This window comes from Convolutriloba macropyga, chromosome 2 (genome assembly GCF_964194025.1).
Source record: "Convolutriloba macropyga chromosome 2, txConMacr16.3, whole genome shotgun sequence".
NCBI lineage: Eukaryota > Metazoa > Xenacoelomorpha > Acoela > Convolutidae > Convolutriloba > Convolutriloba macropyga.
In genome coordinates, this window is record NC_134469.1 from 45,309,437 (window position 1) to 45,330,195 (window position 20,759).

Sequence of the window (20,759 nt, forward strand, 5' to 3'; positions counted from 1 at the left end):
GATCTTATTAACAACTTCAATTAAAAAACTCCTGGAAACTTAACTGGAATTGTTTAAGCTTTATTCAATTGCAGTACACAAACAGTCCAGAGTTAAAAACCCAGTGATGAGAATAACAGTAATTTTTGTTCCCCATCTTTTAGATGGTAACAAGTAAAATGCAAGTTTTTGTAATACCATTTTTTTCAGAACCTCTACAAACTGTGTTTATTTACCACCGCCCCTCCCCCATCAACATATGCTAAGGTGATCGTTGATATCTCTCTTTGTTTATTTCTATGTTTGATTCTTCTACAATTCAGCTAAGAGCAGGAAACGTTTGTTTAAAACAGAAGGGCCAAAACTTCCAGTAGATGCCTTTCACTTTAGTATTGTAGCGATCCTCTAAGATGTATTCCACCACGTCCAAGAAACAGTCTTCGAACTCCTGAAACAGCCATAAACAAGATCTTATTTTAAAAACAATCAAAACAAATAAACACCAGTGATTCTGGAATTATTATCGTGTAAGATCTGATAAGATGCAGATCAAAATATGTATCGTGTAAGATCTTATCTGGTCTTACACGATAACAATTCTGCCCTACGTGAACTTTAATCGTGTAAGAGCTGATAAGATACTTATCAGATTTTATAAGATAATAATTCAATTTTGCTGAATTATTATCTTATAAGATCTGATAATTATCTTATCAGATCTTACACCAAAAAAGTTCATGTAGTGCAGAATTTTTATCGTGTGAGATCTGATAAGACATGTTTTAATGATTTCAATATAACCGTATAACGTAGTCAAGTTCCTATGAAAGTTTAAAAAATAATGGGCAAACTAACCAGTTCTATTTTGGCGTCAGTTTAATTGTGAGTCTTAACTAGGTACTATGGCTAAACTTAGCAGTCTAAGATAGTTTTGATCTTTGAAGAACAATTTTTAGCCTAGTTTGATAATCACCACTTCAGCGAAAGCACATGGTTTTCGAATATCTTTTTTCGCAATATCTTATAATTGTTGCATGCTGTAGCTTTTCGGCTACTCCTTGAAAGAAACTCTGAACTGTCTTCAAAATGAAGAACCTGCCATACTTCAAGAAAGTTCATCGTTTAAGATCTGATAAAAGTCTTATCAAAAAGATGATATATAGCTTTCCGAATGTTTATCTAACAAGATCTTACAAGATTCCTATAAGATCTTACCCTTTGAACATTTTTGTAAAGCAGAATTTTTATCGTGCAAGATCTTATAAGGCAGAATTTTTATCTTGTGGGACCTGACAAAAGTGAACTTTTATCGTGTAAGATCTTATAATACCTGATAAAAAAAGTTCTATCGCGTAAGACCGGATAAATTGTCTCACAAAGTCTAACTCAGAACTTATAAGACAATTTTGTAAGATATTTGTAAGATCTTACATGATAAAAATTCTCAAATATCTCGGGAATGCCAGAAGAGGTGAAAATGACGAAAACTTCCAAAAGATAAGGCGGGGGATTTCGTTTAGATTTCGTTCTTCATTTAGAGCGATTGTAGAGCTTTTTGAAAAATATTAACGCCGATAACAGAAGAGGTAACAGAACTGGTCCCAATGTCATCGAAAGACAAAATGTTGCAATCGGTACAAATGGAACACCTGGAACAAACAACACGGTAAAGAACTGATTCTCGAGTTCTTAAATGCGTATTATACCATGACCACATTCTAATCTTGTCACAATTTGCAAAGGTATCTGCAAAATTTGGCTCTATTTTTAGCTGTTTTAACCACAATATTCAGAAAAAATAAGATTAAGAATCACAATACCTGAATATCATTTGAAACTTTGACAGAACAGAGAAATAACAAGTTTTTGCTATTGATTTTATGCTGAATGATTTTAAACAAAGAACGGTCGCTATTTGAGATTAGACTCGATTAGATTACATTCAGTGACAATTGCGGAGAAAGCAAACGAAAAAAAAACATAGAGTTGGTATTTTTTACAAAAAAACAACTGTCAAAAATTTGTCAGGACCTCAATACTGTGGTATTCCGAATGTACGAAAAAAAATTAATGTCAAAGACAGCGTCAAAATATTGAAAATATAACCACCGATAGATAAAAGTTTATATTGCAGCATTTTTCATGTTTTTTTAAGTATTTTCAAACTTTTTTTCTGATCCTAGAATACTTCTGCAAATGCTTGACTTTTTTTGGAAAAATATAATTGGATTGCTCAACTTAAGGCATTTGTCTCTTGACGGTTTATTGCTTATTTTTCGTTTTCACAAATTCTTACATCTAATTGTTCTTCGAAACTAAATCTGAATTGGAAATTAAGATTTGCACATCAAAGCACCAGAGAATTCCGAATAGCAAAAATGAGTTTCAGATTTAATATTACGATATAAGTGTTCTTTTCATTAATGAATTTTGTTTCAGTTTTCACTATCTCAAAAACATTGATCTCAGAGCCAAATTGTGTTGAACATGGTTAATCTAACTTGAATACAAGCTCTAGTCTAATTTGAACACAATCCCTCCAACAAACTTTAAAATGCTTTCTACATAATTGTGGATCATCATGGTAAATAAAATGGTTTCATCCCCATGATTAAAATAACACATTGCTAGACTAACACATTGCACCAAAAATTATCCGGTCTTAAACGATAAAAAAAATTTTGGAGCAGAATCTTATATGACAAAAACTCAAAGCTGTCAAATCTCAAACGGAAATATTTTTGTATTCATATTATTTTTTTTGTGTAACATCTGAATAGAACTGAGTAATATAAATTGTTTCCTCAAAGAATGATAGATTAGAACAGATGACCTAATATTAGCAGGACGGCGAGAAGAAAAACGATGGCAAATATTTTTTTATTGTTGCGATCCCCACTTTAATGGGGAGGGAGGAACTTTATACTCAAATGGTTTATTTTGTTCAGTCAATTTTGACCGATCGATATATTCACTGTCGAGAGTTGCGAGTGGCATCAATAGAAAGCACGTACATTCAAGAAGATGGAATTTAAAAGACTTTGTCGAATTTTGTTTTTTTTACAGGGAGTTATCGGGGTTTTAAATTTTTGTTAAAATTCGATTTTAATCCCATTTTCTGTAGTTTTCGATAAAATTTAGCTTAATTGTGCTAATATAATCAAAAATATGTTTTGAAATTTTTAATGATAGAGTTTTATTGAATGCGTCAAAAATAGAAGACCGTTAATGAATTGTTTGATTGAATTTTGGCTGAATTTTTTGAGAAACTTTTCAATAGTCCAACGAAAGTTTTCTGTTTTATGTTCATATTTGCCCATTTTTGCTGTTCTTTCTTGTTTCTTTGGTTAATTGTCACAATACTGAAAAATCCAATTCGAGAAAACGTTTATGTTACGCAACTGATTATATTTATTTTTTGCTTTTACATCTTATGGTTATGAGGACTGCGACACAGTTTTCTTGCAGAAATTGTTTTCTTTTGTTTTCATCCTGTTTTTTTGCTGCCTTTTGCTATATATTGGGTAATAAAAGGTCTCAATTGCCATATAAAAGAACTCAATAACTAATATCGGTATATAGCTACTGGATTTAATTACTTTCATTTGAATATTTTTCTGATTTTTGTAACTTATTCGTATTTTAAATAATTGTATCTTTTTCGTAACTTGACCTCCTTACTGAGAGACCTGACTTTTTTTATTGAATCAAAAATAATTTTATTAATTGTTGAACAGTTTGACTGATGCCTCTAGGGCTTAGTCAATCTGTTTCAGAAGAATTTTGTAAATTTAGATATTTTTCAATGTTTGTGGTCCTTTTTGTTGTATTTTGAGATAGATATTTTTACTAAAAGACCTTTGATGTTCAATGGAGACGCAGGTGATAATTTAAATTTCTCGAGGCTGGTATCTTATAAACTTAACGTCTTCAACAGTGTTGTTTCGTAAAAAAGATTGTGAAAACTTTTAATTCTGCTTCAAAATTATTGTTATTTTTTAGTTATTTGATTTAGTCTCAAAAAAAGAAGCGCAATTTTCATTGCATTACGTTGAAAAATAAGCTGTCCACTTTTTTAAGTTGAAAGTTTGTTTTTGTTAATATTTTTAAAAAATTTGTTTTTGAAAAAAGACAATGGATTTTTGAGGCTTGCAAATCTTATTTCTGTTAATTTGTAGCTTAGTTTCTCTCTAGATAATTCACATTTTTATCTAATGAACTACAATTTGATCTTCATAACTGTTTTCTTTTCGTCGAACGGTTCTTTGTTCTTGGTACTACGAATTTTCTTACAAATCTTTGTGATTCTCTCATGTTTCCCCCTTTTTTAGATTTCTGTTTTCTTCTTACTTTACTACAATAATGGGCAGCTCTTTTGCTATTTGAAAAATAACCGCAACTCAAAAATTTCAAAGTTCCTAGAGATCAGCTTCATGTTTAATTGGCTGGGACACCGTTTTCGTGCAAATTCAGATTTTTTATTAACTTTTACTTTCATTTTCCGTTATTTTTGTAGTCGTAAGACAAATGCTGGATAAAGAAATGTCTCAACCACCAGGAGGTATGAATGAATCTCTCAATGACTTCAGTTGTCATATAATGTTTTCAATCAATTTGGCAATAATTTTCTTTCAAAAAACAACATCTTTCTAAACTTTGCTCTTTTGCTCTTTTCTTGTCGACTTATTATGAAGTCCTATTGAGGAAAAGTTCCATATTTTTTTAATGAAGTACAGGTTTATATTTCTTTAATATAGGTTTGATTTATCTGACGCAATTTTGATTTGGTAATTTATTGTTTACCAACAAAAAAGGAAAACGAGTTATAGTCGTAATTAGAAAATTTTTCTCAATTCATTTTTTTTAAAATTGAACAGGCCTAGCCTGGGAAAAACAGTCTCTACGTGGCCAGAAGCCGACGTGTGGGAACGGCTCCACATGGACTGGGGTTATGTTAAGGACCAAGGCAATATCTTAGTAATTGTTGACGCGGGTTCTGGTTGGATAGAAACCTTCCCCGCGGGAAATAGAACATCAGAAACAGTTAAAATATATCTTAGTCAAATCTTTGCAAGATTCTCAATACCAAAAACTTTAGTATCAGATAATGGTCCTGAATTTGTAAGTGGTGACCTTAAACAGTGGTGTGAATCACTGGGAATTGAGAAAATAAAATCACCCGTCTATCATCCAAGAGCTAATGGACTAGCTGAAAGAGCAGTTCAGACAGTAAAGCGGGCACTTCAAGCGTGGAGTCCCAACCTTAATGTGCCATTTGGAGCATTCCTGAAAAGGGCACTGATGACACATCAAAATACTTTAAAGACGAGGAGCAAAACTCCAGTTGAACTCTTGTTGGGACGCAGAGTGAGACTACCAGCAATCGCAGATTTCGACTTGTGCGAACCCATTCTATTCAAGGCCAACGAAAAGACAAAGACAGTTCCTGCTACCTTCATCATCAGGAAGGGTTTGAACACATCTTTCATACAGCCCGAAAACTCAGCACGGACTATTCTAGTGAGTGACAACCAAATTGCGAGACTAGACGAGGACAATGTGAAAACTGAACCAGCATTGGAGGAGACCATATCTCAATCTGAACAACAACTTCAGAAAATAGATGTGGGACCATTATTTCAAGGTGAAGCTTCTACAGCCACATAATCTGCATAGCACCAACATCCCGGAACCTCAGAGCCTTCACGAACATCAACAAGAAACAGAAAACAACCCGACAGATTTGGAGAACCTATACCCACAAACTTGCTTAAAAAAGGAGGCAGGATGTGATGGTCACAAAGAAACATCAAGAAACTTAGAAGTTTTCTTTATTAAAGTTTCAAAGAACGAAAGAAGAACTTACCTGACGAACTCTATTGCTGTGTCGATAAGTAATGGCCACAAAACTAAACTCAATTCTAATTTTGTTTTTGCGCTATCAATATCTTATTGACCTATCATTCATATGTCAGAAACAAATTCTCCCTACAACAGAAACCTGATTCTAGCATCCACTGACCTCCAACTAATGAACTGGATTGTACCCAAGCCATGTATGATTCTCATGAAATGTTGATGAAAATAGAAAATCACCTCCGGGATTCGGAGTTAAGATCTATTCACATGCCAATCATGTAAAAAATTTTTAGCTAATCTAAATTTTCTCTGTATATTTTCGCATAGGTAACCACTATAAATACAAGCTAATTTTTGTTTATTTTCAGTTCAAAATTTAACTTAAAATTCAACTTATTTGAATTCCTTGACCCGTGTTATCGACCACGACAGAAATCCTGCACGTCGAAATTTTTCATAGCAGCTTGAAAATATCTTAATAAAATTTACGAGATGATGTTTCCCAAATCATTGTGGATCAAAATCAGACAATCATTGTTCCAATTTTTTGTTACACCTAAATTTCAGGTTCCAATGAAAATTCAATTTGCACCTGATTAAATGTCAAGTTCAACATTTTTATTTGGAACTGATCAAATGTTTTTATGGTAACGAATGTTTGGTCCAATGACACGGAAGGTTAAGTTCCCCAAAAAGTGAGCACTTTGAGATTTCAATAAGACTAAAACGTTTTTGTCTTTATCGAGACGAATAAGCCATAAGATTCCTTTTTCACAACTTATATTAAGACAAATTTGAAAAAAAATAAGCGCATTCTGAATTTTGAAAAAAGGCAAAAAAGTTTTTCTGTGACAGATTTTACATATCATAACTTGAAAGCAATCTTTTTCCTCAGTAGTAGTCGACATACAATTTATAGAGAAAAATTAATCGATTATTGAATTATGCGTTCCTTAGGCAAATTATGCACTCTTAAGTATACATTAATCATTGTGCCTATTTTAAAAAAGCCGAATTGTTAAGATTCGGCTGCTTCCTAAACTTTATAAATGTTCTTATCTCATTAAGCAACCCGAGGCTTATCACATTGTTTGAATTAATCAACTGTGGATTGAATACGACCTTTTCACTGACGGACACGAAACACTGTTTGGAATTAAGGCTTCATATACAAATTTTGCTATTTAAAATTTATGTGACTTCCCTTCTCTGGATATTTTTAGCAGCGTAAAATTACTATACTTTTATCCGTTCTATAAAATTGGGACTGGCGATGTTTTTAGTGTATTACCGGAACACACTTTTCCTCAAATCGTCAAAACAAATAGCAGTTTCTACTATATAAATTGTCTTGAGCTGCAAAAAGAGCATGCCCCTTATGATGATCATCAGCATCGGTTGGGTCAGGTGATAAAAAGGCGCACTCAATTACATGGACGAAAAGAGGAGTGGAGAGCGAAACAAACTGATCTTTAAATAGCCGAAGTCTGATCATAATTAAAACCGAATGAGTTCTCGAGAAAAAATTAATTAAAAAATTTACATTCCTTTATATGAGCTTCACATTTTGCGCAATGATGCGAAGGGTGGGAATTTTCACCTTATTTTCAGCGAGACCAAACAAGACTTCAAAAGGAAACATATTGCATTAACTCTTGGTTTTTAAAATTTCCGCGTTTCGGAAATTTTTTGCACTTCTTAACCGTTTTTATTTTGCGATACCCATGTAGAGATCTTGCAAGATTGTGGTATGCCATGTCTGAATGGTATGACATATCTGAATATCTTCGTTCTCAAGGCTAGCAAGTTTAGTTTTACTAGGAAATCAAAAGAAAGGTGCGGCTGCTGAGGTTACCTTTAAATCTGGGGGACTGGCTTTTGGTATGAGTAGGTCTTCGCTCTTGAGAGTGTGGCAGTGGTCGAAGAAACCGTTGGGCTCACTCAGTGACTCCACACACGTGTCCAGGGCAGCGAACACTGTGTCTGCATGGGCTGAGAAGTCGTCGCTGTCTCCCAGCTTGTCCTGACTGGTGACGTCACAGGATGCCAATGACATGAGATGGCGAGATAGGTACTGAGTTGATGAGGGACATTTGGCAAAGTATCTGCAAACACATCATTCTTTAGATCATATATATTCAATAAGATAGAAGTGCATATTCACGGGTAAAAAACCATTAACAAAAATTGATTGAAATGAGCTGAATTGGGTCGGGAACTTTATGCTAGCCTGGCTTTATTGTTCTCTCAATTTTCATCCTACGAGATCTTGTGCTGTGAGACTAACCAGGTTGTTATCATTTGAAAACTGTTAAAAGGCTGAATCGGTCTTCCGGATTTTCTGAATTGGAGCTTCTGGTTTCTAATATCTCAAGGAAAAACTTTTTAAATTTAGCAAACTATTTCCGCGTTTCCGGCTTATCAAGTTTGAAGTACGATTAAAATGGTATGTGTAATGGAATAAGTACAATAAATATATCTCGAAGGAGTAAATTATTGGAAATTCAAAACTTTGAAAGAACAGAAATCGGATTTTGTGTAATTTTATGTAATTATTTATTTATTCAAGAATTTTAAACATTGTTGAATTTATGCTCAACGTTAATTTCTTTTGCGGTTGGAATCTTTCATTTTGTGTCATGTATTCATCATTATTAACTATCACATTTTTATAAGGAACGCTTTTCATTGTTTTGATGGGGAGCAGGGACATCTATTTTATCAGGAAAATTAACTTAAATTTTTTATAAACGAAGTTTTCAAATTCTAAGCTTTTACTACTCTCCAACTTCTCTATATAGAATCACTAACAAAATTAATGAATTTTGAGGAAAATTTAGATTAAAGGCATGACAGGTCAAAATTACATTTTAGTTCTCGCCTTCAGATTAGCAGAATTTTTAAATCCTAATTTGCTTAATTGTTGCGGGCAGATTTGACAAATGCTCAGATATGCTTTCAAGCCGACAGTATACATTATTTTCTACATTTTTATTCCGTCGCAAAATATTTAATAAGTTGCAGCTTAAAAAATCCAAGAGCTAAATTGCTTTTATATTTCCTCATTGATATTTGGTATTTTTGAAGTAAATTTTCTCATATAAATGTTTCTTTTTGACAGGAATTTCTTTTTACAAACTGATTTTGTATATAAATATTAACTGATATATAAACGATATATTAATATTGTATTTAAAAACTAATTTCATATATAAAATATTAATTTACTGCAGCAAATTCGTTCGAATGACAAATTTAGAGTATGTCCTGAACTTATTTAAATAAATGTGAAAAATAGTGAGAAAAACATTAAAGACTAGCGCCCCTAACAAATTGGGAGGAAGCAATCGGTACATTTCACTAATCCTTTTCCACAAAACAAATTTTAAAAAATAAAATTGGCTTATAATGTGAAAACTGGTCAAGAAAGAAATGTGATGAAACTGTTTTTTTTTGGATCTTGGAGACAAAATGTCTACCTCAGTTTCAGCACTTTGAAACTACGATACTCGACAGTTTGCAGTATTCAATTTCCATTAATAATTGATTAATTTCATCAGCATGTAATTAATGTTCGTTTGACTAGCTACAACTCCGAATTCAAGGGCGCCTTGAAAACGATTAAGTGAGCCGACAACTACTGATAGATCAAATCACATATTACATAGTTATACAAACTATATTATGAATTAAGTTTCTTTAAATTGTACATTTGACTATATAGTATGTAAATTATTTACGGGAACAACCACGTGCAAAAAATTAAACAATAAGTTTCTATGCTATAAATCATAGCTTTTTTAATAAATTATCAAATTAAAAAAGAGTCATTTACAAAACTTAGAGAAAAACCTGGTTTAACGATTGTTAACAGACTTGTAAATTTTTCACAGCCAACTCAATAAGACCAAATTGTAAAGCTGGCAAAATAAATCCGTATAGGCTAAGGTATACTGGGCAGTCATTTGTTGAAGAATGAAAAGTTGCATTAAAAAATTTTGAAAATTCTTCTGAATGAAAAGTTAACAGTAATTTTCTAGTTTATGAAAATTATTGCTTTATGAAACGTAATCATTAATTACTGATTTCTGAAAACTCCGAAGAAAACATACAAAGTATTTGAGCTATATGTTCATTTAAATAACAAGGCGGCTCGTTAATGTGCGTTCGCACATGATGTTCCGACCCGAGCTCATCTACATTTTTGACTAAAATGTCAACCAAATCAAGAGATAACAAAAATAGATGTTTGAGTTTAAAACAATCGTTACACATTCTATCTACTAATTGAATTACTAATGCCATGCTTCATTACAGCACCAACGTGACCTGACATTGAAGAGACTAGAAAAAAAATAGCACCAACAAAATTTTGGCGGCAAAAAATGAATATCTAAATTTAAAAGCACCTGGTAACAACGTCAAAATGCAGTCAGATAAAACCTTAACTACACAAGTTTACCTTTTACTAACTATACAGCAGATGAAAAGTTTTCTTAACGAGACTAGGTAACAAGCCGACAAAAAGAACGAACAGTGAGGCGAAAATTAAAAATTAATCAACATTTTTTGCACCAAGAAAATTCAAAAATCTTAAAAAACATTGGTTTTTAATAAAAAAATCCTTGATAAATTACTAAAAAGTCATTACAAAACCAAAAGCACCCGTCTGTGGTCAGACTATGCCATAGAAACAAACTAAAGAGAAACTCAAAAAATTACAAACGATTTGCGAAAACACAAACCTTTGCTACCATTAAAATCAATACCTATCATCTGAATATGTATTTTTAATTCAGTTGTTATTTCTGCTATTTCAGTTGAAGGATTTACATTGAAAGATTAAATAAGTTTACTTGGGCCACATTTAAAAACCATTGGGATCTGTTATTACGCGATTGTTCTGAAGGAAGAGAAAAAGAAACGCAAAAAATGGCCATTCAATAAACGTTCAGAAAAACGAAACAACAGTGGCACATAATATCAATATATATGTTATTTCTTGAAATACACGAAATTCGATGGGACATCTGATTGATGAATAGAAGTTAAATTTGACGAAAGGAACCTATTCGCTATATACTGAATGTTTCGAGCAACATCATTCATTCAGTCCTCAATTACAAGCCTATGAGATCTGTGAGCAATTTACGGCTACCTAAAGAACAAAAACAGCGAATTCAGGAAAAAAAATTGAGCGACAAAAGGGTCGAAGGCATTAAAAAAATGAACTTTTCACTAAACACTCTTCAATTTTAAATTAATTTTTCAGGAGCAATGGGAAAACCTTTTTTATCAATATAATTTCAAAAAATCAACAAATATAAACAAATACATTAGACGCACGAAAATTGCGGGAAAACACGTATTATCAACGCCATTAAATTCATTAGCCTTCAACGGAAGCCAGTATATACAATAAATGATGCCTCGAGGGGACAATAAGTTTTTTTGCCAATCGTATTTCATCAATAAGACCTTACAACAAGTTAATGACTATGAAAACAACAACAGAGAGGCAAAAACCACAAATTCAGTAGAAAAGTGCCTGAAGAAAATGTCGAAGCAACTCAAATCATAAGCTCTTCCCTGAAAACTTTATTTATGATCCGTTGAACTTCTTCCCTAAACCAATAGGGACTCTCAGCAGTAAGATGATGTGATAAGATTTCAAAAGGATCGAAAAACAAAATAAAGTACCCAAAAAAAATATGAATTCTCGTGGCATTGATGTTTTAAAACTAATAGGTATTAGATAAAACCGCTAACCAGATTAATTTTGGCTATAGTAGAACGGAAATGGATTCTGTTAGAACCAACAATGACCAAGAGTATTCACGAAAAAAAATTAGGAATGGTTGAATTTCAAAAAAGTTTCGAAAAATTATTTTTAAACCCTTAACAGCCAGTAAACTCAATCTTTCATCGGAGCTCAATGACGATGCTCAGATATAACCCATAGGGAGGAAAATGATGTCTGTCATGCATAGATAGTTAAAAAGACATCACAATAAGTCTTATGACAGAAAACAATAACAAAAACAGCAAAAACTAAAATTCAGTAGAAAAATGCGAGAAGAAAGTGTCGAAGACAATTAAACCATTAGCTATTCTCTGAAAACTTTCTCTGTGATCCACTGAACGTCCTCTTTAAGCCAATTGGATTACAATAATCTTTGGATAATGTGATAAAGAGTTCAAAAGTGACCAATAATTCAAAAAATCCAAAAAAAAATTTAAAAAAAATTGAAATCTTTGTCATTGAAGTCATATAACCAATAGCTAGAAGATAAAACAGCTAAACAGAATATTTTTAGTCGCAGTAAAAAGCAAGTGGGTCCAGTCAATACTGAAACTCACTAACAGTTCAAGAAAAATTTAGGAATTGTTATTGTTCAAATAAAATTTTCGAAAAATGATTTTTATTTTAACAGACATTAAATTCAATAGCTTTCAACGGAAGTCAATAAAAACGCTCAAAGATGCCCCGGTGGCAGTACATTTATGTTTGTCATGCATAGGTATTCATTATGAGATCACAGTAAGTATAATGACTATTAAAACAACAAAAAAAAACAGGAGAAAACCAAAAAATCAGTAGAAAAGTGCAAGAAGAACGTGTCGAAGCCATTTAAACCAAAAATTTTTGTTTAAAATTTTTATTGGTCATCCACAGAACATCGTTTTTAAGCTAATGGGAACTGTCAATATTTGGATAATGTGAAAAGATTTCAAAAGTAACCAATAATACGTAAAAATCCAAAAAAAATTTTAAAAAATTGAAATTTTTTGTCATTGAAGTCATATAACCAATAGATAGAAGATAAAACCGCTAACCAGTTTAATTTTGGTTGCAGTAGGAAGGAAGAGGGTGCTCTCACCCCTGGACTGACTTACAATTCACTATAATAAGATTATGATTCTTTAATATTCAAAAAAAAAATCGAAAAATTATTTTTTAAGTCTTAACAGCCATTAGCCGCCCCCTCAATGAAATAGACATGTTCACTTAATGCTCATTATGGAACATATTGCACTGTTAGTCAATGAATCCCTACCATAGGACTCCAAAAAAAATAGTAAAACTTCAAAAAGAAATTCAAAATTTCATTCAAAATTACGAAAACTCAGAATCGAAGCCAAAAAAAACATGAGCAATTCCTTGAAAACGACGTTTTTTGTTCATTGCGCTTCATTCGACTATAAAGGAGTTTTGTCATTAATAGAACGTCGATATAAAATGTGACTTGTCTCTAGGTGACTTAAAAAAGCAAAAAAGAGAAAAGTTTTATTAAAAAAAGGGCTCTCAATTAGAGTTCGATTTTTTTTTGATAGTGAACTTCCCTATGAGACCAGAACTAGTCTTTCTATCGCCTTGCATTCAACTTTTACGAACTCAAAATTTATTCTTTTTATAGAAATTTGAATTAATGTTTTCGTAAAAAAGATCTTAGTTTGAAGAAAATTGTACTAAAAGTGAACAATCATGCTAAAGATCCCATTGTTCACACAAAACTTCAATCCTCGATAACTCCTCGAAAAAAACGAAATTCAAAAAAATCTTTTTACTTTTGAATTCTACGCTGGACCAGCTTTTTAATGATACCACTCATATTTCTCTACGACGAATATATCGATCGGCCAAAATTCACTGAACAAAAAAAAACCCATTTGAGTATATAGTTCCTTCCCCCACAAGTGGGGTCGGAACAAAAAAAATGGTTTAATTAGAACACTCTGAGTTCAGATCAAGAACATTGAAATTGATTTCTTTTATGAACTTGGCGGTCAAAAATTGTTTCATCTCTTTTATCTATTCACTAACAGAGTTTTTTATATGAGCGTTCTGCATCTGAGGGGTTGAAAAATATGCGGAAACGCACATTACGGGTTCTCCTTGTCTGAAAGTTGTGGTATTATGTTGCGAGCGTTTATTTTCTGACAAGTTGCGTCACAGAATTTTATCAAGGGTGTGCAAAAATAGAAAGATTGATTGAATAGTCTCGTGAAATTGGTTAAATAAATTCCAAACAATTGCGGTTTTCAATTAACCAGTTCGCTATTTTGCTAATATAAATACCATATTTTTGCAGGCAACTCAAACGGATTTGACTCAAACGAAAATGACTTTGTTGTCAAAGATGATTCTGCAAAGTACAATGCGAAGTCAAATCGTGTTTACAGCTTTCTAATACATCATCTTATCACATATTAGAACAAGCCCGGATGCGTTCGACGAGTGAAGAACGCTTTCTGTAGTTTCCAGACTCAGTCTCCAAATTTGAAGGTTCGTAACTGTTCCGACCCTGTTGAGGGAGGAGGAACTAAATATTCAAATATATTTTTTGCTCAGTCGATATTGTTCAGTCAATTCAGTCAATTTTTTGTTCAGTCAATACTTCGTATAAATTGAGATTGGTATCATTAGAAAACCCGTCCAGTGTAGAATGTGCAATTAAAAAGATGTTTTTTGGGTTTCGTTTTTACAGGGAGTTATCTAGGTTTAAAAAATATGAATCGTAGAAAAAATTCCGTTGTGTTTCTTCACCATTTCCATGTTTTTGACCAAATTTTCGTCAATTTTGCCAAACTTGTTAAAATTTTCAAACACATTGATATACGTTTTAATTTTAAGGACGGAAGGGGGCTTGGCGATTGGTTTTAACCGACCCTTTTGGTTGATATTTCTGCTAATTTTTTTCGAATTTGAAACTTTTTAAATCAAAAACAGCTCCAAATAGACTTATTTCATCACTCCTTGTCAAAACAAGCCAGATGAATAGACCTCAGGTCTGTTGTCACAATCTGAAAACTCTAAAAGGGCCAGTTGAATTTTTGTTTCCTATAGGACTCGTCTGGAATTAAAATTTCACCGAATTTTTTAAAAAATTATATCAATAATCATACAAAATGCATCAATTATTTTTGGTTTTTAGAAATATTTATTTTTCTAATTGGTCTCGTTTGCAAACACCAGGGATAATTTAGTGCTTTTGTTAGACACGCAGTAAATTCAGGTTTAGATTTGGACTCGTCTCCGATTCTTAAAATCAATTTCAATTCGGATTACATTGGGACGCGGTCTTTATTAAATAGCCAAGCGTTTTGGTTTTTTTTGATGTAAGTTTCTGCCTAGACTGATTTCAATTGAAGACACAAATAATAGCTATGCCTACTTACAAAAAAATGACGCCCAAAAAAGTATATTGTGTCTTAAAAGAAATTATGATTTTTTGATGGCTTTCAATATGCTTTCGTAATTTTTCATTGATTTTTTGAGCATTCATTTGTCAAAATTATATTTCTACTAAATAATTAAAGTTCCATTTGGGTTTCTCATTAGTCTTAGATGAATCTATGAGAAGCTTTCAGTTGTTATCTAATGCTTACTATGTTTTTGAATGAATTTTTTAATGCGTTTGTCAAGTGAAAATTTGAATATTGCAATTTCTTTTGTCTTATTTCTGTCCAGATGGAGCTACGTTCTAATATGAACAATGCATACAATGTGACAAGTGAAGTGAATTTACTCTTTACAGTAAATTATATTCCTTATAGTGGCTTTTTATGGATTTCTTACCACAGAATTTCAAAAACTTTTGTGATTTTCGCCAATATTTGAGGTTGTTTTTTATCCTTTTTGGAAATATCTTATTAAAGAAACATCATTTGGCTTTGAAAGAATGCGCAAGTGACTTTTTAAAAGATTTCATTAAATTGGTTCTAATTTTAACGGCTGCGAAACTGTTTTCCCGAGAAGTAAACTAGAATTTTTTTTTGGTTTTTGCCTCTAATTTTTTTTTACGCGCGGCATATACTTGACAATCAAAAGCCGTATTTCTTTCTACGGAATTTTAATTTTTTTTAGGTAATTTCATTTGCTAGTTTACAGTTTTGAGGAATTCCATTAATTTTTTTTTTATTTAGAATTAAGAATTTGTTTTTGTACTTTCCAATTTTAGTTCTCATTTTCGTCAACAGGCCACAAAACCGCATTTTTGATAGACCTCAACAATTTTCAGTCGCTCCAGATAATGGTTTTGTTGTTATTATTTATGTTTTGAATAAAGTCCTTCGAGCATTTAATTGTGTTTTCAAAAGAATTCTGTGAGTGTTCAAAACTGGTCAATCTTTAAGATTATTTTGTTGTCTTTTGGCCAACGAATTTTTTCTTTTTTCTTTTTTCAACAAAGACCCATGTATAGTTCAAGGACAACTAAGCAAAAAATTTAAACCCGTAGTTGGTTATTTAAAAGTTTTTAGTGATTTTCAATGTCTAATAATTTCAATGGCTTCATTACTGTGGTGTCGATGAATTGCTTAAGACATTTTGAGTTCTCTCTTTATTTGTTGTTGTTCTTGTACTCCTATTATTGGATCTCACTAATGAAAAACAAAATTGGCTTCCTGAGCAGTTATAAGGTAATCTGTTTTTGTTCTAATTCGAAAGCTCATGGTTTTTTCATAGGATTTTTGAGCTTTGTCTTTTTTGTATCATGTCAATTTCTTAGGCTTGTTCTGTGAATAGACAGGTGTCGTCCGCTTTCTAGTTACCAAGATCCAATTTTTACAATAGCTTGATTTTCAACTGATGGTGTTTTGCCTTTGGTGCTAGGCATTTTCATAAGAGTGTGGTTTTTGGATATTTTCCTATTGCTGCGTCTTTTTCTTTCTTTGCCACATTATCACACTCATGAGTTGGCCCAGTTGTCAAGCGAAAAAGCACAATTTAATTTATTTGATGCTCTTCACGATTTTCACGTGGTTTTAACGTTTGCAACGCTGCTTTTTTGTTAAACTTAATTAATTTTTTTTCGTGTTTACCGAGCCTCCTTGCTTTAATCTAAATTGAATTTAGTCATTAAAACGTCGAAATGTTTACTACATTCTGACCGCCCTTCTTTTGTATGACCATATTTTTTCATGGAAGCATTAACTTGTTTAAAGAGGTAGCGTTACCTATTTCAACTTGAAAATAGGAAACTTAAAACTATGTTCTTCAGTGTCATTATTGGGGTCATATTTTTACATTAATTGCTTCTTAACAACTCACTTTGACCGCTCGAGCAACTTGCGCTCCGAACTTAGATCGAATCTGATTTGAATTCTGATCACGATGGGAAAGCGAGCTCATTAAAGGGAATCTGTGAAAGAAAAAATCTATAGGGAGTGAACGCAGCGAATACGGGAATAGACAGACTGCCTCTGGGAGGCCTTAATTACACTCCTTCTTTTATCTACCCTCAATTCGCTTCCTAGAGCAAATACTGTATTATAATGCACAAAACACTGCGCTCATTTTTAACCAAAATAGCCTAAAAATAGCCACTGCTTTCATAAATTGTACCAACTGCTACAAATGTAGCAATTTAAAGCCGAGCAAAAACAAAGCGCGTAATTCAACTAATTCAAAATAAAAAACGTAGATGAGTATGGGCATATTGTGCCTTTTGGTATGTTGCTTTTTGGTGTAAGTCACAAATTTTGGGTGGTGGCCAAACAAGCCGACAGGCAAGCAAGACGACTTTTGAAAAAAAGAGGTCAACTAAGTCCAAAATTTTCAAAGCAACCGTATTTTAATTGCCCTGGCGGGCCGGTAGCTTCGGGTGCTTTGGGTTTCCGGATGACATAACCACAGATGATGAGAGGCATGGCCATGGACAGCTGCCAGCTGGGGACAGAAATTACTAGATTTTTTTAAAACGTTTCTTTATTTTTGTTTCTCTGGTTCACTGGAGTACATTATAAATTGCGAATACTATGAACAACCATGATTATGAACTTTTCAGATTATTTTACACAACATAAAAACATTTTTTATTTGGTTTAAACGAAATATTGCAAAGCATCACAACAAGTTTTTGTAATCTTTGACTGATTCGGCTGCTATTGTATCATTCCGCCTCAAAACGAAGTCTTGACGAAGTCTTAATCTCTTTTGTTAACTAAATAAAAAGTTTCACAGCTAAAAAAAGTATGTCCAAAATTTTCACCACGCAAACTACTTCTGCTTTTCATACGTAGGCGACTTCAAAACCACGAGGAACGCTAGTGTGCGGGAACATAAAGCTATGACCCCGCACCTGCACTATAATGTTTAAATTGTCTACCAATTGAAGCACAGATAGACTCCCTCCAAAAAAAGTAGCTCAATTTTCGATACTTAAAGAGGAACAAACGTGTCTACAAAATAAGACTCGTATCAGTGTGAGAAAAATCTTTTGTACTAGAAAGACTAGAATGAACAATCGATTAAACGACACGACAGACATGAAATCTGCTCTAATGCATTTTCTCAATGAGAAGAAAAATGTTTTATCAAGCGAAAGCCTAATTTTACCAAACAAAACACTCGGTGAAAAATACCAAAAAATGACGCACTCAATTAGAGATCTAAATTAAAAGGTCAAAGTGAGGTCAAATAGAATCAAATCCAAATGCAAGTTGACCCAAACTATATAATCACGAAGTAAGTCACGGTTAAGTTAACATATATCAAAAAGTTGCTCCGGTAACTTTGTTACTGATCATGTAGACAAACATAAGCGAAGAAAAGAAAAAAACCTGAGGTAAACTACAATTTGTTTCAAAAATTTTGGGTGCTCACCAATTGCAACCCAATAGTAAACTCCAAAAACTAAAAGCACTGAGCACACGCAAATAAAACTGAATAGGAAGAAGCGAAGACTTCTTGTTAAGAAGTTGAAATTATGATTGGACAAAAGAAAGAAGCAATGCAGTACATATCCCGAATTCTATTATGATTTTTTGAAGAAAGTTTATGAATCATCCATTGTAGAATGAACACATTCAGAAGATTTTATTACGCTGACTCAAGAAACCAATTGGACTTCTTAGCAATCAAATTTGTTATATCAAATATGTTATATCAAGCCAGTCCTATTTGTTATATGCCAGTGTACAGAACAACACGTAACAAAAAGAACAACAATGAAGAAACAGATATAGACAAATTTAAAAATTTCTCCAAAATTTTACAAAATCAAATGGCGTTATTTTTAAATCAAAGGTTAACCACAAAAATAAGGAGAAAATTAGCTCATAATATGATCATGCTTAACCTATGGAACAATAATAAACGAGATTGAAAGGCAAGACAACAAAAATAACAACAACAACAAGCAAAAAGCAAAAGTCACTTGCGTTTTAAAAATATGTCGACCAAAAAGAATTATTTGTTTTTTCCAGCAACTCATAAAGTTCTCCTACGCCACAGCCCTAATCGATGATATCAATCGCCAATCAGACTGTATATCTGCAACAAAAGTCCCTAATGAAAATCTTAATTTTTTGCAAAAATGTGTTTTCTAAAACAAATCTTATCAAAGTAATCATTACCATTAACTGAAGAATATAAACATAATGTAGACAACGCTAGAATATGATAACAAGTATAATCACAATCAGTGAAATCATTAGAAGCCAATGGAAAAACCAACCTACAGCATCTCTGCACCATTCAAACAGAAAAACATTGCATTATATATACTGCGTCGTTGATATTTTGTAACTCAACTTTGATCTGTCTAAAAAAAGATTAATGACAAATAGATTGTTTTTTTCAGTTCGATAGACCATTTCTGACATTGGATCAATTCCAAGCAAAAATGAAAATCAGAAACAACCTGAAAGAAAATTTTCAACAGTTGAAGTGCTAAAAACAAGTACACACATATGATTATGAAGTTAAAAGAACCTCTTGGTAAGGAGTTAAAATTGTGAGACAGGAGAACAAATTTGAGAGAATTATTGTTTTTCCATTTTCTGTTATTATTTTTGAAATCTTTCATTCAAATAATAATTCAACTTGATGTTGAGTGGACACATTCCTAAGTTCCAATCTACTATATCAAAAGGTGTTTAAGTTTTATATCTGAATTTAATTATCAACTGAAAATGATATTTGAACTCAGGTTTTCATCATTTTTAGTCCATGAAGACATTAAGTGCAAGACAGCAAGAGACAAATTGCAGTCAGAACTCAGGTCATCTAGTGTCTATCAAAAACTCACTAACTGTAAACTCTAGCCACTGATAAGCTCCTTTTAATTTTTTCTAAAATGAATGAGAGCTTTCATGCTCAGATTCTCACAAAGTTACAGACGAATATACTGTTAAGTCAATATTAAAAAAACATATTGAATTCTATTACTTCAAATTTTCAGTGAAAAATGGCTTCATGAAATCTTCAATCAGACTTACTAGTTTCAGGACAGAGTGAAAAACAATAAAAAAGACCAAAATTAGTAATAGTAAATTTTTTTAGTGAAAACTTTCATTGTCAGAGTCAAAAAATGCATTGTGGCTGCAGACCCAATCAGACAACGTCAAGTATTCACCAATAAAAACAAATGCTCTGTTTTTGTTTATACCGCGCCAGAAACTGACGAGGGAAAAGCCAAGATACGTACAAAAGCTGCAAAATTTAAAAATTTTAGATTTCTCCAAATTTTACAACAATCAAAATGGCGTCCTTTTTAAGTCAAAAGTTAACCACAAAATGAAGGGGAAAATTAACCCATAATATGATCATTTTTAACGTATGAAACAATAATAAACGAGATTGAAAAGCAAGACAGCAATAATATCAACAAAAACAAGCAAACCGCAAATTTCACTTGCATTTTTAAAAATATGTCGACCAAAAAGATTTAGCTGTTTTCTCCAGCAACTCGTAAAGTTCTACTACGCCACATCCCTAATCAGTGATATCAATCGCCACTCAGACTAAATCTGCAAAAAAAATCCCTAATAAAAATCTTAACTTTTTGCAAAAAACTTTTTTTCCTAAAACAAATATTATCAAAGTAATCAATATAATTAACTGAAGAAAATAAACACAATGTAGACAATGCTAAAATATGAAAACAAGCATAATCAGAATCTGTGAAATCATTAGA

At 32.3% G+C, this 20,759-nt stretch overlaps 1 protein-coding gene across 1 annotated transcript in view; it reads right to left on the minus strand.

Moving 5' to 3' along the window:
* Positions 1-209: 209 nt before the first annotated feature.
* The window catches only part of LOC142335308 (uncharacterized), a 30,942-nt gene continuing 10,392 nt past the window's right edge, over positions 210-20,759 (minus strand). Inside the window, exons 3-4 of the mRNA XM_075383754.1 lie at positions 7,694-7,943; positions 210-427 (exon numbers count right to left, since the gene is read on the minus strand). Coding sequence (XP_075239869.1) covers positions 299-427; positions 7,694-7,943 — 379 coding nt within the window. The 3' untranslated portion in view covers positions 210-298. The remainder of the gene's footprint in view (positions 428-7,693; positions 7,944-20,759) is intronic.